The sequence below is a fragment of the Bacillus rossius genome, chromosome 6 (genome assembly GCF_032445375.1).
Source record: "Bacillus rossius redtenbacheri isolate Brsri chromosome 6, Brsri_v3, whole genome shotgun sequence".
Taxonomy (NCBI): domain Eukaryota; kingdom Metazoa; phylum Arthropoda; class Insecta; order Phasmatodea; family Bacillidae; genus Bacillus; species Bacillus rossius.
The window spans coordinates 21,402,688-21,419,860 of NC_086334.1; the positions used below are offsets into that span (position 1 = coordinate 21,402,688).

The window sequence follows — 17,173 nt, forward strand, 5'->3', positions numbered from 1 at the left end:
GAAAGCCAGAAAGTCCTAAGTTTTTTGACACTCTCTTCACCGGCAAAAGTAGAAACTGTGGATGGTGATGATGATGATGATGATGATGATGATGATGATGAGGATCCTTACGTAGACAGGTCGATAACATCAATGGTTAAGACTATAGTTAGTAAAAGGCAAACATAATAAAATTTTAACCGTAATGATACAGATTGCTTATAATTCGTTTAACTTTAACTTTCTATATGGCGTGTAGAGAAATATTTGATTTATACAAACACGTTTTCATTAACCTGTTGATATTCTTGAGGCATTGAGTTCAATAAACAAATTTTGATTAATAAACAAACATTTAAAGAAAAAATAATATACCTTTCAAACTGGATTGGTATAACTATTATAATTACAATAATTTGGATTTAATGGTTATAATTACACTATATTAAAAAACGTTAACGTAAAACTCAAGTATGCCTTATAAAAGCGATACTAAAAAAAATGTGTTTATTAAATGTATGTAGAGTATTTGTTATTTAATTTTGTACAAAGCCACTTATTTTACGTTCCAGAGATATTTTATTTTTGCTCCAAATATAGTGAGTTATAGCGTTATTTTAGAGCCGTTCACACATCAAACATAGTATATAGAAATATAGAAAACTCTTCCAAAATTATATCCAACGTTCTAAATATGGTGGAAAATTTTCTCGTTTTACTTGAAAATTATTTTTTCTTGACAATAGATTTTTTGTAAAAAAAAAAAATCAAGTACGTGGATGTACACCCCGGAGGGGGAGGGGAGAGATATAAACCATCCTCCCAAAATTGTATAATATATATTAGTCCCGCAAAAAATGGAAAGAATTTTAATGCTAACAGAAGGAATAGTGATTATACCCCCCCCCCCTCGCACACACACAAATGACTGCGTAAAGTAAAACAGGATGAGTAGAAACATCGGGGTGAAGAGAAAATTCACTCAAGAAATATTTAAGTACAATTTTATTCAGATAAATTTACTCTAAAAAATATTGGTGAATAACATATCTACAAAATAACAAAATATAACAATTCTAAATCAAAAATATAATACATACTGAATAGAGAGTTTTTATGATTGCTTCTCTAATTTCTAAAAATAACTGAGTTTTTAGATACGTTATGTTTACTAGGTAAAGATGGCAGAGCAGAATAAGTTATATATAAAATTCAGCAGTGAATAAAAATAATGGAGCGTGAAGTATTTCCACGTGCAATGAATTTCCGTGAATTCCAATGAGTGAAAAACTTTATAATACTGTTTATGATTACTTTGAGCAGCCTTTTTTTTTCTTTCTATTTTCCCCCATTTTTGACTGTTCTAGCATGACCTAGTGACAGAAACCGTCTTTGTCGCAACTGCCTAGGATGCACCGTATCAGGGTACAGCACATGCGAAAGTTTGAGCGGAGATGATGCAACACCTACGACGTAGGCAAAACTTCCTGCCCGCAGGGGTAATCAGCGACCACATGAGTAACCAGTATACGGCTGACTAACACCGACAACTGGAGCGCGCTCGGCAGTTGGTGATAGCTGGCCTGAAGCGTGTGTTGTGTGTTCTGAAGTTATAAGCAGTGGAACGAGTATCTCGATGTTCACTCGGGTGGAGTCCGACAGGCAGCGAGTTACAGAGGAGGTACGTAAAAGAAACGAGCGACGAGGACAACATATTTCTCTGTTCTGTTTTGTTCTTTTTTTTTTTTGTACCTGCAATTTGTCTGTGTGCGATTACCCGCTGTAAATACTGTGTTTACCTCTGCGTTCAGGAAGTATTGCCTACTTACAGGCGTCGTATAATTTCGTCTGAAACGTTTGCCTGCAGGGATGTTTTTATCCATTGGGATTTTAATTCTTAATGATTGGTATCAAATACCCATAATATCGGTGGAAACAAAGTTAGTGTGCTCTAGCTATTATTTTGATGGAGAGGAGATATTATTGAATGTGTGGGTGATTAACTCCTTAGCATAAATCCCTACCCCTGGAAAGGCAGTTAAATTATATATAGCTTTTGATATTGTGCTAAATACAATATCTGAAACCTATTATTTATTGGTTAAAAGCATTCTTAGAAATTGAAATAGGTCGTGAGTGGCTTCAATAATAGTAAACAGAAAGGTCTATAAGCCCTTCATTGAAAGAGGTTTGGAGAGAGAGAGTATTAAAATGTATTTAAGTACGAAATGTACTTGGAGATACAAATGATCATATACAAGAACTTTAATACTGTGAAAAATAAAATGGAGTTATTTAGTGTTATCACCCTAATCATGGGCGTATATCCCTTGGAAAAAAAGGGGAGGGGCAGGGTGTCACTTTCTCCCCATTGAGTTAAAAAGCTACTCACTGTGGGAGTCCGCCTGAACTAGTAATATGGTAAAACTGTGAAACGGAGTTAGTAAAGTAATAAGAACACCAAAATTACGTATGTTTTAAGCAAAATTGTTAAATATTATAAAGTTTCAGCTCATTGCAAATCACATTAATTCATTGCTCGTGGAATTTTTTACACTCCTCTCTTTTTTCAATCAATGATTAATAATTAAGAAAACGTATGCTGCTCTGTTCTCTTTACCTGGTAAACATATGTAAAAATTGAGTTATTTTTCAATATAAGGGACGTAAACAACATCAAAACAATTTCTTCAGAGATGACATGTGTTGGTTACCCCCCTCAAGTAAAAAAATGTAAAACCCTTGGGCTGTAGACCCCTACCTCCTTCCGCGCCCGCCCCCCCTTCCTTCTCAAACAAAAATTGAATCACACATTGATCCTACAGATTTGCGCCCCTGGAACCGAACCAATCTTGTAAAAATAAGGAATCTTATGAACTGGGTGTCTAACCTCAATAGTCCTGTATTTTCTTAAATTGTCCTAGTTTGCAGAAATTATTATTAAAAAGACACGTTATAAATAAATCAATTTTTAATTTCGTAGGCCTAAATAATTATTTATTCGCTTTTTGTAATTTTATTTTCATCAAAATGTTTACTAGGTAAAGTCTGATGTGGAATTTTGCGCTTTTGATTACGTTATTTTTAAGTTGTCAAAGGCCATTTTGTATTATTTTCACATAAGAGTTTAGCGTTGTGACGCCATCATAATATAAAATGATGCAATAATCATGATGGCATCCGCAGTCGCTCCGTGGACGACGCGACGTGTCATTGTTGCGTGTGACGCGTCTATTTCCGTTATCCCTTCTTTTCTCCTCCCGTTCCCCCTCCACTAGAGCGGTAGTGACGTCACATTCCAGTGAGGTTTAGGCTCGCAGCGGTAAAACCAGCCAGTTCCTTGTATCAGCTTGTTAGAGAATCCAACGAAGTTCGAAGTACGTGGCTCGTACACTCAGCGAAACGTAGCGGAGTTCAGAGGAAACACGTCATGCGCAGTCTCAGTTCTTCCCGCCATGCTTTTTTGTGGCTGTTGTGCTGCAGCAAGTCATTAGTCGCATGTGCATCGTGGTGGTCGGCTGTGATATTGTTGTGCAGCGTTTTACCGTGAATAATGGCAGATTTGAGTTATGGAATTAATGACTACCCGGCTCTGGTGGTTACTTTCATCGTCGGTGCTGCAGCTTTTGTCTTGGTGTACATATCAAGTTTATTGAGATCATCCAAAAGCGAAGAAGAAGTGAAAAGTAAGGATCAGTTAAAAATGCGGTCACTGCACCATTTTCATTGATTAAATGCTGTTCTTGGATAATTAAGGCTATTTATTATAAGCTAGTCTCATATTATTAATGGTCGTAATTTTAAGGTTTTGGAAAAGCTTTATTTAGTCTCTCTAAACCCACGCGGCCATTTAATTATCCTAGCACGTGGTTTCGTTAGCTTATTCCTAATTCTTTATATAGAGTTTATATATTTTTTTAAATGTTTCAGTTATGTATTGTGTGAAAATCTCCGATAGTATTTAAATTTGTACGTGATTTATTTTAACAGCTTTGCGACCTGAAGAAGAAAAAGACAAGTCGGCGCCACAATCATCCCATCCCAAAGTTAACAAGAAGAAACATGAAAAATGGAATCGTGAATCGAAGCAAACTTTTTCTCACCCATGGCTGTTGACTTCACTGAAAGGTCATAGTGGCCAAGTCCTGGACATGGACTTCAGTAGCAATGGAAAGTTTTTGGCTACATGTGCTGAAGGTAAGTTTTGTGCCTCTGACAGAGGGCATTTTATACAATTGACTTAATTTTCTGAGAAGATTTTCTTTAATTTATATCTAGGAAGTGTTTGTGCCCCCATAAACCCATCCATTTATAAATTCAACACATGGAAAGAAAATAACAGACACAACATTTGTACATTTAAAATTATTAATTTCCTCACATAAGATTTGTGTGTTTAAATATACATGCATAGTGAGAGGACTGCTTCATTGTAATCTAAATTTTTTAGAAAATTAAAAATAATCCTTTTGAAGGTTTTATTTAAAACAACCAGGAATTTATTCTGGTTATTAAAGCATGCTATTGTCAGATTATGATTATTAGTACCTACATAGTGAAGTGTAGTTAAAGATAATTAGAGTCTGCCTAGGTAGGGGTGAATTTGGTTTAATGATGCAGGAGATGCACAATGTTCATTGGTGAATCTTGCATGGTATCGCATCTAAGCAGGCATGCAGTTTTTTTGTCATGTGTAGGGCAACTGAGATTCGTGATGTGTCTGCAACTTTTTAGTATAATTATAGTATTTTCTCATTAGAAATTTAATTAGGTACCTAATGATTTGAATTTTTTAACTTTTAAACTTATAATGTAGCCTAACTCTGGGTAGGTATATGTTGAACATTGTATAGGAAGTCATGAGTATGTAAGTTTATGGGTTGTGTTAAAACTACAGTAAAAGTAGGCTTAATAAATAATGCAGTTTCAGAAAGTTCATTGCTCAAAGTGAGAATTTACTTTATTTGTGTACTTACAGTAATTGTAATAATGCACATGTTCATTACTATGGTAACTGTATGTTGCAACTAATGGATTTTATATCCTCTGTTTGACCATACTATAGAACAAATTCACTTTGCAGCATGGGTCTTCTGTGATTAGCTATAAAACCTACATTTGAAAGAACCCCTTTGGATTTTGCGAATGAAGCTTAGGGTATTATGACTTATACTGTAAATCACATAAAATTTTCCTTAAAAATGCCATAGAAGTACAGGTTGGCATGCGTCCTCAATAGATTTCCATCATGCAATTCTTGGTAAAAATCTTACGTCTCAGCTTTTCCGCATAGTAAAAATAAAATGAAGAAAATACCATTTTGCAACACTGTAGACGTTCCTGTACGTACCCTGAAAACAGCGTTAATAAATTTCTACCAGTTTTTGAGAAATCACAGTAATAGCTCACATTTAAATACCTGTGCATTGCCGCTGCCGCCGCTATTAATTTGTAAAACCCTGTTTGTTTGTTTACTTTAAAAATACTAACATTGTGGACAGTTTGACAACCAACAAAAAATATAAACATTAATATTTCCCTACAACTGATATGTGCCACCATATTACTTACTGTATTATAAAACAATACCTCCATTGACTAAAGATCTCCAAAGTAAACATGTATGGTTAAACAATAAATGGCACCAGCACCGTCCTTGCACAGGTATTGTAATGTAAGTTGAAAGTCTGTTTTCTCAAACATTCGATATTCAGGGCAAATACAGAAATATCTGTAGTGTTGGAAGATAGTATTTTCGTAATCTTATTTTTAATTTGCGGAAAAGCAACAACGCAAGATGTTTACCTAATTCTTATTAGCACATTGAAGGACAGTGTGGGAACATTTATATATTGTTTACTTAACTGTAACTTTCTTCGCTTACCCACTGTACATTCTGTTGCAAAAGTTGGAAAAGGTACACCCCACACAAACAAAGCTCCCACAAAAACAAAGCCATACTAAAAGAAACTTAACTAGAGTATGTATGTATAATTTGAGTTTATATGTGTGTAAATATTAAAGAGTAGATGGTCTTTCAGAAGTAACTACTGTTGTAGGTACTGCCTTCTATATGTTTTGTCACACACGATTATTATTGGGGTCTTGGTATTGTTATTTTTTAACTTTAGGTGTAAAGAATGTGTTTGCCTGAGAATGAAGCTGCGTCATTGTACCCACCTGCATTTGTAATATTCTGGTACCGAGGTGTACGAGAGTGGGAATGTTAACCTTACGTCTAAGGTGGTTGTGAGATGCTTTTGTGCTGCAGATGTATGCAGTAGGTATGGAGGTTGTTCAGTATGCTGTAACACCTACCTAAAATGCTTAAGAAATTGAATTTTATTTTATTCTGTTAATTTAAAGTTTAATTGAGCTGATGCAGACCTTTGTAAATGTTCAATGCTGATTAATGCCTTTTCGGGAACCTTAAAGTAATTGGTTGCCGATGCTTTTTAAGTTTAGTACATATGTACTTACTATATTACAGTTTCCAAAGTTACTATTTTTAAGTGTCTGATTTACTGGCCTGTAAGCTTTAGAATAGTCTATTTGGTAATTTGTGTGTGCCATTTAGGAACAGCTTTCAGTCATAGGCTTAGTGTTGCCATTGTGACCAATTTTTACTATACATGGATAATGCATTATCAGCTACAATAACTTAATAGTACCTACATATATGTATTATTGCATGGTGTCAGTTCACAGTTTTGTATTTATTTAAATTTGGTAAATATTTTCAGGCAGTATATTTTGGACCAAATTTGATTAAAATTGAGTTTTTAAGAAGCTTGGAAATTACTTTTCTTGGAGGGGGAAAGCAGGTTTATCATAAATTGTAATAACCTTAAAGTTACTGTGGACTATAGTATAGTGATGGTAGAGATTTATTGCATTCTGACTACTGCTTTCATACAAAAAATGTATATGGTAAGATTAAACTGACTTTTTCAACGTAAGTGTGTATTTTGCAAAGCTAGCTTTTTACTGGAAGCTTTAATGAAATGTGTGTGGTGATTATTGCTTACCTTTTTTGATGAAGACCCAGAAGAGCTGGACCCGGGAGGCAGCGAGCAGATGAGCGGTAACAGTAGCAGCAGCGAAGCCAACAAGGAGAACAAGGCAGCACGCTCGCTGTCTCGTCGCCAAAAGAAGAACCGCGTGAGGCGCGACGATGGCTCGCCGGTCTTGCATCCGGCAACCACCACAAAGAAATCCCGAGCCAAGTCCAGGAAAGTGCCCGGTGCCGCCGGCACGACAAGCCAGCCGGTTCTGCGCCAGCGCACCAAGCTGAACCTGTCAGACAGTGATCTGTCTGTGATCCTGCGCCATTACGTGCTCACGTCGCAGCAGTTGTTTGAGCTGGGATTCCCTGTAGAAAGTGCCTTGTACCCCGGGAGGGCCATCATCTACAGAGATGCTGCCGGCACCCATCAGAGCGGAGTTCAACTCCATGCACCTTGCCCGCCGTCGTATTTGTTCGACGTGAATGCCAGAGAGTTTGTGCCCAAGGGAGCAAAGAAACCAAATGCTTCCTATTATTACGGAGAGAAAACGGCCGGTGCCAGGGATGTGTTGAGCGAGCCCGGGATGGATTACAGCGAGATCAGGAAGGAGTGGCATGCAGATCACGAGAGGAAACTCAGCCTGGCGGTGAGCGACGACTGTAGCGACAGGAGGAGCGGCGACACGCCGGAGAGCAGTAGCGCATCCCAGGAGACGTCGGCGGAGTCAGACTGCGGGGACACTCCGCCCGATTCGACTCTGGGAGACGACTCGGGCGTGGACGTGGATGGCTCGCGCAGGAGCGAGCGGCAGCTGGGTGGCAGCGACGAAAAGAAGTGCGTGCGGTGTGGCCGTGGCTTCTTCATCACGACCGATGGGGAGTACCTGACGCAAGAGCACTGTCTCTACCACTGGGGCAAGCCCCACAGGGTGGTGGTCCCGAGTCGCGGGGCGGCCGTGGTGCGCACCCAGTACGGATGCTGCAGCGGACGGTCCACTTCCAAGGGCTGCACCACCAGCAAGCTGCACGTGTGGTACGGCATAGGCCAGGGCATGAACGGCCCGTTCGAAGGCTACGTGCGAACTCGGCCGCGCAAGACGGCTCCGCCGGACGGTAACTTTGGTGTTTACGCTCTGGACTGCGAGATGTGTTTCACGACCCGCGGGCTGGAGCTCACCAAAGTGACCGTCGTGGGCATGGATGGCAGGTTGGTGTACGATGCCTTGGTCAGGCCGGAGAACTACATCATAGACTACAACACACGTTTCTCGGGAATCACGGCACGTGACTTGTGCAAGCGTGGTACTAAGTCACTCAGGGAAGTGCAGAATGACCTGATGGGTTTCATCAATGCAGACACTATTCTTGTAGGTCATGGACTAGAGAATGATCTTCGTGCTTTGCGAATCATTCACAGTACTGTAATAGACACTTCTGTAGTGTTCCCACATTACTACGGCTTGCCATTCCGGCGCTCGCTTAAATCTCTGGTTGGAGCACTGTTGAAGAAGGACATCCAGCAAGACACGGGGGGACACGACAGCTTGGAGGATGCTAGGGCGTGTGTGGAACTAATGCTATGGAAGTTGAGGAAGGATTATCGCGCAATTCTTGAGAATGGTGCAGGCTTTATTCACACAACCATTTGTGTGCAGTAAGTTAAGCCTTGGAGTATGTGTCGCATACACACTCGAGTATGATGGATAAAGCAAACTAGTCATTTTTGTTCCTCTTAGTGTGTGCCAGCTGTGTTTGTTTTGCATTCAATGTTGGTTTGATGCTGCAAATGCTGCCTATTCTTTGAAGTAACGGGCAGTTTTTTATTTGTGACTGTTGTAAGCAATGAAGTGCTCAGAGATTAGTGTGTAAATGTGGCATTGTGGAATTACATGTTTGAAGAGATTCAAAAATGCAGACAGGGTGGTAGGGAATAGTTTACAAATGTGTTTGCTTGACATCTAGTTTTTTTTACAAGAATTACAATGTAAATTTATTGGCTTGTGCCTGGGATGAAAATAGCATGTTACATACTTTCTCAGGGCAACAAACATTTCCAAGTGACCGGGCAAACAATAGAGGTTATTTCCTCAAATTAGTTCGCAGTTTGAATTCTCTTTCACTACAACATAATACAGTACACATTTTAAAATGATTCATAATTTAAATACATAATGTATGACAGTAAGGTTTTGAAGCAAATTAAAAAATTGGTATTATCAAATCAATAGTTACAGGGCACCAAAGCATTTATCTGGCCACTAATACTGTTATATTATTAGCATCCCTGGTTTATGCAGTTTAAGCTATGTTAGTTTTTTACCCGATTGTCATTTGTGTTTAATAGTATGTAAGCAAGTGCTTTTGAACAAATTTATTTTTCTTGTACTTTTGAATCCCTAATATTGATCTCATCCAACATAAATAATTTGCTCTGAATTTAAGTATTTATCTGTTATGATTGACCGTGATGAGTTAAGCAACTCTAAGAAATTTTTTTTTATGTTAAAGTAGGATTTAATTAATTTAGTAGTCATACCCTCCAATTTTTATTTATTATTTCTTTTTTACTTCTAAATATTCTGTTTTGAAGTATCTATCTTAATTCTTGGCATAAGGCAGAAATAGTATATTTGCAAGCTGTTTTTACACTATCCTCTGGTGTTATCGAACAGGCTCAGCATGTCACAGCTGGGAGGAAATCAGTTTCTTCATCGTGAGCTGCTGCAGTACACTTAATAGTTCCATTTGGCCAAGACTATTAAGAGCTGTTAAATTAAATAATAAATGTATTATAAATTGCATCAAGTTTTTTTTTTTTTTTGATTCAACTATATCAGTTTTTGCGAATGTGTGTTGAAGCATTTAAGGGGCCCGCTTAGTCAGATGTTAGTGAGGTGGGATGATAAGTGTGATGCTTCCTTATGCTTCGAGCACGGTGCCTGCCTCTAGGGCGCAGTCTTCTAGCCGTGCGTAGGGCAACTATGAAATTTGAGCGATGGTGGTAACATTTATGGTGGGAAAATAGAGATGAAAATTTAATTAATGCAAGTCCCTTGACAGATTTTAAGAATCTGTACCAATTGTCTCATCCCCAAAATTTATTCTGAAAACATGTGTTTCAGCCTTTTTCACTCTTATAAAAACACAGTTAAAAAACAAAATCCAGAAACATAACTACTTATCCACCCTTAGTGCATTCTTAAATACTTTTCATAAACAGACACCATGCGGATATTATGAGCAGTTTTAAAATTGCATGGAATGTTTCTAAAAAAAAAATTGCCCACGTATGTGTGCCCGGATTAAGCTTGCAAATGGTCGTTCCGTTTGTTTGAATCTTTACAGACAGTGGTGTAGAGGTTAAAAGCCTTTGCTATAGTGACCTAGGTGTTGTCTTATTGTACAATTTCAGGTTTCGAAAAATATGAACTGGTTTGAAGATGGAAAAACCTATTGTAGTTTTGACATCTGGAGTATGTAGATACAGTATGTAATTTTATGGCTGGTGTCCCGAATGCCCTCTTGAGTGCTGTAGTTAAATTATTGCCTAATTATATGCATTTTATTACATTTAGCATTTAGAATGGGTGATGGATTGCAATGTCATCCATGCACGGGACCATCGGAATTTTATTACATTTTGTGATTTGAGTCCATGTGTGTAGTATTGTAAAAATCATCCAATTTTGTAATTTGTGCCCTGCTAGTAATTTGTCATTTGAAAACTTAATTTTCTAATGGTTTTTTAAATGAAGTTTCTTAACAGCAGCCAAGACTTGGCTAGATACTTGTTTGTGTAGAGTAATGTGAAGGTACCCTGCCACCTATCTCCTGTCAGAAGTAAAGTAGTTGTGTGGTTCAGTATTTGTTTAGCAACGGCACAGCCTTTGGTAACGGTGATCTCAAAACAGTGCATCTTCCTTTTATTTAGGACTTAATTTTTTTTTACTTTACATCACTCGTGTATAAATAACAGTATTTTGTGATGTCATAAGCGGCTTTGGACGTTGGCAAGGCCACTTTATTTTTCTTGTTCAATACTTAACAGCAGTAAGGTAGGTACTTAAGGAGAATACTTTTTCAGTAGGAGCACTGTTGCTCGTGTCAGCCTGACTGCTGGAGACGTGGTTAGCGATGGTTGGTTTGTGTGTCATATGAACTGTGTAGTGGTGTGTAACGTCGGGTGGAGAAACACACACTGCCGCTCACATTCGCTGCCTTTTTTGCACAGTGCTATAAGTGTGCTGTGTGTGTGGGCTTGTATATACTTGGATACAAACACATGTGTTATTTATTTTGTCTTGTATTTTTTGTTGTGTCACTTGTCATTAGTGTTTTGGTCTTTTTTTAAATTGTTCTGTCCAATGATAGCTAGCTGTAGTTAAAATGTAGGGCTTTATTTTTTGTATGCAACAATGTAACTGCCATATTTTTATGAGTTGAAATGGTAATTTGCCCTTATATTAAAACTTTTCATTTTTATTTCTGTGTTTGGTCTCTGGAGGTGATGTAGTAGATAGATGTGGTATTGTTCTTCATACATAGTTGGTTGAAGTAATTTGTCTACAGCAGTAGCTTCTAGCACTGCCAGCCATTCAGTTTTTTTTAGTATAGTCTGTGTCATTACTTGTCTCAAATTTGATAGTTCTCAATAGTAGTACCAACGGTCTATGTATCCTGCCACTGTTCTGCCAATATTTTTTGACAACAACTTTATGTGACTCAGTGTGCATAAATAAACACCACATGTTGCTTCTGCAGTGACATTTAGGAAATTGCTTCTACTGGTACTACCCACAATAGAGAACTATCAAATTTGAGACAGATTTAACAACAGACTTTATGTTCATGTAAGAAGATATTTTTTACTGAAATGTGGTGAAAGTGAGTTTTTAGTTGAGATGTGTAGGTAACAACCTTTTTTTATATTTGAGGGAAGACTTTTTTTAATTTATAAAATTTGAACAATGTTTGGCAATGGGTTCAGGCTGGAAGGAACTTGAAGACTGCTGGAAACCAATGTTTCTCTGAAAATAAAGTGTATTTTAAGAACTGCTGCAAAAGTTTCATATTGCCAGTGGTTTTGAAGGTTGTAAAAACAGTGAGAAAACCTGTTTTGTTAACATTTTGGTCATTAAAATACTCATTTGCAAGTAAGATTTCTTAATTTATTGCCAAAGTGCTCACATTTTTTTCTTATATACTTTGTAAAATGTATTTGAGAGGTTCACTAGTAGTAAGTCTTCTTGATGGTATTTCGTTAAGTGTAAGCTAAAAAAAAAGGGTGGAAACAAAAAAATGCAAGTAGTTTTAAAAAGTTTAAAGTTTTTCAGAATATGTGAAATGTCAACAAATTTGAATCTAATGATGGTTGTACTGGTGATTTATGCTGCGGTAGATGAACAGCTGTGAAATTTTTACAGACATGTTTGTTAGTGCCAGTAAAAAGTTGTTTCTAAAGCAGTAGTTGTAATCTTGTTTTTATTTCACATTCCTTGTCCATGGCACCATTAAGTGGTGGATTGCTAGTGGTAGTTAACTTTGCCAGAACGTTTCACTAACATGGTTGTTAAATGTTACGGGTATTCATTACAGCTAACAATGGGATCTGCAGTGATTTTGGCTGCTTGTTGCTCTTATGGGATTGTAAACCACAGTGTTGCTTTAATGCTTGAAGTTAAATTTAGATTGCTCTTATTGTTTCTATATATATAATGTTTAGTGGTATGTATTAAGGGAACTCAAAACATACTTTGCAAACAAAACACTTAAGCGTTTATCATGTTTTGAGATAATTTTTGTGAGAATTGGGTCCAAAAATAAAAACTAATTGTTTTTGCTAATTTTTCTTTTAAAAAAAAAACAATTTTATCTTCAACAACTTTATTTTTTAGGTAGTTGATGTATGCAGGGTTCTTGGTATTACATTGTTGTACAACATTCCTTCCACTGCAATTTACAACAGTACTACATTAAAACTATAAAATGATGGTTTTCATTTAAGGGGCCCACCTAGTAAGGGGTGTAACTGTGAGGCAGGATGATACTTCTAACACAGTGTCTCCCATAAGTGCAAGGCTCTGAAATGGCGTGCAGTCTTCTCGTCATGTAAAGGACAAACATGAGATTTGAGCAGTAACCATAACATTATATGGTGGTGAAATGAAGATGGTATAATGCAGTCCGTCGAGTGCTTTAAAGAATATGTACCAGTTGTTTCACGGCTAGAAACAACTTTGAAAACATGTTTTCAGTATTTTTTCACTCTTCTAAAAATACAGTTTATAAATGAAATCGGGAAACAGAATTGCTCATTGCCCCTCAGAATATTCTTAAATGGTTTTCATAAACAGGCATCACTCTGATATCTTAAAAGCATCATTCAAATCACTTGGTTTCTTCTGAAGCTCTCCACACCATGTGTGCCAAGGTTGGCCGGGCCCTAAATGACTGGAAGAGGCTCAAATAAATATTGCAAATGACAGAATATGTCACAGACCACGGATGTACCCATTTATACTTATCATTGTACATACATACTACAGTAAGTACAAATTACAGTTTCTGCCTAAAAGTATACAATCAGTTAATCCTATCTTGGTGACATGCACAGTAATTAAGTTGCTATACGAATGCAGAATTAAAGAGAAAAAGTGAAGACAGAATAGGTCAATTACAGCAACTTAGCTATGTAAGGTTGCAGAGAAATTATTTTTGAAGGATTATTGTCATCTTTTTTCTCCCCAATATAGCCCGACATTCCTCATACAGAAAAGTGATGGGAATTAAATTTCCAAGACAAGTAGTTTATATTTAATAACAGCTTGAATGTATCTTACTCTAAGCATGTCTTTCATACAAACCTGAATTGTGTGCTTCATGTATTGAACAACATTAATACATTTATGTATTTATGACTTTTTTTTTTAAAGAAATCATCAAACAACCTAAGAAATAAATATTTAAAACAATAGAGTTTTTTGTATGTGTGTGTGTATATATATATGTGTGCGTATATAAATTTTATTTTCTTAAGCAAATTCATTTAAATTTCTATGTGTGAATGTTGGAGTTATAAAAGTCTACTGTTCCATGAGATTTTAGTGTGACAATCAATTTTATTTTATAATTCAGTTATGAATAAAACTTACAAAATAATATATAGTGATTATGTCGGACCACCTCCAAAAAATCCTGGCTATGGCCTTGAGCAAGGTTGGCCTCTTCAAGGGTGTTGACTTCTAAACAGCTCATTCAAAACACATGTCTCCGCGCTCAGCAATCTTTTACGGTTCGAGCACAGTTTCTAATCGCTTCAGTTACTTTTATTATTGGTTTTCCACCCATAGTTAAATATTTATTTTATTCTGTGTGTAAGAAATTGTGTCAATTTGCCAGTCCTTGTTAGCTTGTGGTTCTTCTGAGCTGGTAAACTATTTCATCATGCATGTCATCTTTTTTCTATAGTTCAGAATTGTTTGCGACATCTTTGGTTAGTGTGGCTAGTGAAGTAAGATGCTAGTCAAGAACTTTGCAAGGTCCTGCTTTTCAGTTTTAAGCTCCTAATTAGCAACTAGTTTACTACACTGATTTTGGCTGACTATGCACAGATAATTAAGTAGTTTTGACTCCTGTGTGAAAGGACAAATTACTCAAAAAAGACATTAAATACTTCTTCCTGGCTGCGAGTTGGAGAAATGACATCAATACAGTTAATGTCTTAATGATATATAGTATTACATTAACATTTTTATCAGGAAAGTGTGGTGTTGACAACTGCAGTGGTGCATCTGTGCTCATATTCATTGTTTACTTGCTGGTTGTTTGACATGTGTAATGCTCTGAGTATGCAAGTTGAATTTAAGCTGCTCTATATATTAATTGGGGCTTGGTTGTGTGATTCAACAAAATTAAAGTTTTTGAGCTTCAGCAACACACAAAATGTAATTTGAACGCATAATACAATGTTACTGCAGGGTTTTAACATTCAACACTACAGTGATTCTGCCAACCAGACAGTAGAAAGACATCTAGTAACATAGCTGGTCACAAAGAACATGATTACATCCTCTAAAGTCTTTGTGGCACTTGAACATGTTACTGCTTAAGCTGTAGAATGTTCGCGGATTTATAATAGACCACTCATATATCCAAGTGTCGATACTCAATGTACCGTTACAACCCCTTACTATGTCGTGTATTCATGAATCTGAGATCGTGCAATGTAGCATGACCTTGGCATCAGATAAGTGTGTTGACTCGTGCAGTGTCTCATGTTTTGAGTTTCAACCCCGCAATGACACCTTGACCTTTTGGTACGCAATGTATTGTGTATCTACATTCTTCGTGCAAACCTTGCTTGGCCTGCTAGTTCACCACTACGTTATGTTTAGTGTTGACACTCTGTTTTAAAACAGTAAAGTGTGTTGTGAGACACTTCATTTTTCCCATATTTTCTTCTCTCTTCCTGGTGGTTGTGGTTTCTCGTAGCCATGGAGTTCACTCACTTCTTATCATAGTTGGCTATCAAACATTTAAGTCTAAAGATCATGCTATAGTGAGTTCTTCTACACTATAGTGCAAAACATGAGCACATCTAAGAAGTAAACTTGCCTGAAAGAGCCAATTCTAACAGTCTGGCACTTGGTAGCCTGAAGTGTCTACAGATTTAGGACAATGGAGTTAAAACGTTATTTGGTTCGGTCATCACAGAGGTCCGGATTGTTGGTTTTGGTGTCATTGTCATTCGTTGTCCTTCACTGGTGTGAGGATCACCAACGGCATGTACTACACTACTAGCCTTAATGATGACTAAAAACCATATATATATATATATATGGGTTTTTTTCAATTCATATATACTAGTACTTAAGCATAATTATTCAATAACATTTTATGGCTAAAACATACGTAGGTACCTTTAAAGTAGTGTACCACAACTTATTTACTTGCTGCTTAATGCTTGTTGCCAACCAAATAAAACAAACCACTTCATTGACAAAATGGACCAACGCAAGTTTGCTGAAATGCATCCATCAGGTTGTAATGGAAGAATGGCCCCAGTTCGGAGAAGCCTGCAGTCTCCGTACCAACCCAACAACAGTGAGACGAGTGGGAAGTCTGTAGAAGGCAGATTTAACTTGACAGACTGGCAACATCTCTTCCACGTTTCCATTCTCTTAACAAGACAGCCAATCGTGAACATCTCTTTACTATAATATTTTATTGTTAATAGCACATAATCTGTCATTACAAGTAATGTAAAGAATTTAATTGAAAGTTGTCATGGTTAGTATGTACTAGTATTCTTTCTTGGAAAATCAGTCTCGTGAAGATTATACAGCATAATATTTGCAAGTAGAAGACACTAAAAAAGATAATGAAGCTGCAATGCATATTCTCAGACAAGATGATTATCAAATGCACAGTTGAACAGTAAAACCTATTATACATTTACGTGATGCAACATTTAAATTTTGTGGAAAAATAATGCTTCAACAATCATAAATGAGTGGAATCATTGTATAACATTAGCCTCACCAAGCCTTGCAGTGTGAATTCCTTCATGTAATAACATTTAATGTTTTTCTAAAAATAAATGTTCATATTTGATTAAGTAAATGTTCACTTTTATGTACGGTTAAAAACATTTATTTAATATGCCCTGCTGATATTAATTGTTACATACATAGGTTGCTGGTTAGGATCCTGTTATGTGTTTGTATTTCTTAACCTTAAATATTATTTTTCTTCATTAAGTTATGTTGACATTTACCTAACATGAACAAAGTTTACTATTATAAGGATAAATTTATAATTCCTGAAATGGTCACGTAATATATCAGACACACATCCTCAAGCAATATGTCGGTGAATCTTGTGGTCTGTGATAAATGGTTGTAGCGGCTATTTAGATTGTTTTGTCTCAATTTGATGGTAATTTTTTGTATGAGGGCATTTGACACCTCAAGGTTATTCAACAGAATGGCTAGATACATACAGCTTTAGGAGGTGGTTTGTGGATTATCAGGAATGTTTCCGTGTTTCAACAATCTTGAAGTCTGGAATGATCCTTGCCATGGGTTTTAGACATACCTACCGCAAGTTTACATTTTAAGTAATTAAATACACAAATCACGATTTGACATATAAGATTATATACAGATGAGAAGTGAAACGGGTGGAGCA

At 36.7% G+C, this 17,173-nt stretch overlaps 1 protein-coding gene across 5 annotated transcripts in view; it reads left to right on the plus strand.

Moving 5' to 3' along the window:
• Positions 1–1,487: 1,487 nt before the first annotated feature.
• LOC134532833 (transducin beta-like protein 2) overlaps positions 1,488–17,173 on the plus strand; it is a 32,332-nt gene continuing 16,646 nt past the window's right edge. Inside the window, exons 1-3 of one of the 5 annotated variants that reach the window (XM_063369750.1) lie at positions 1,530–1,660; positions 3,970–4,176; positions 7,022–12,451. In XM_063369750.1, coding sequence (XP_063225820.1) covers positions 4,131–4,176; positions 7,022–8,643 — 1,668 coding nt within the window. In that variant the 5' untranslated portion in view covers positions 1,530–1,660; positions 3,970–4,130 and the 3' untranslated portion in view covers positions 8,644–12,451. The other 4 variants (XM_063369749.1, XM_063369752.1, XM_063369751.1 and 1 more) reach the window with 4 other exon arrangements.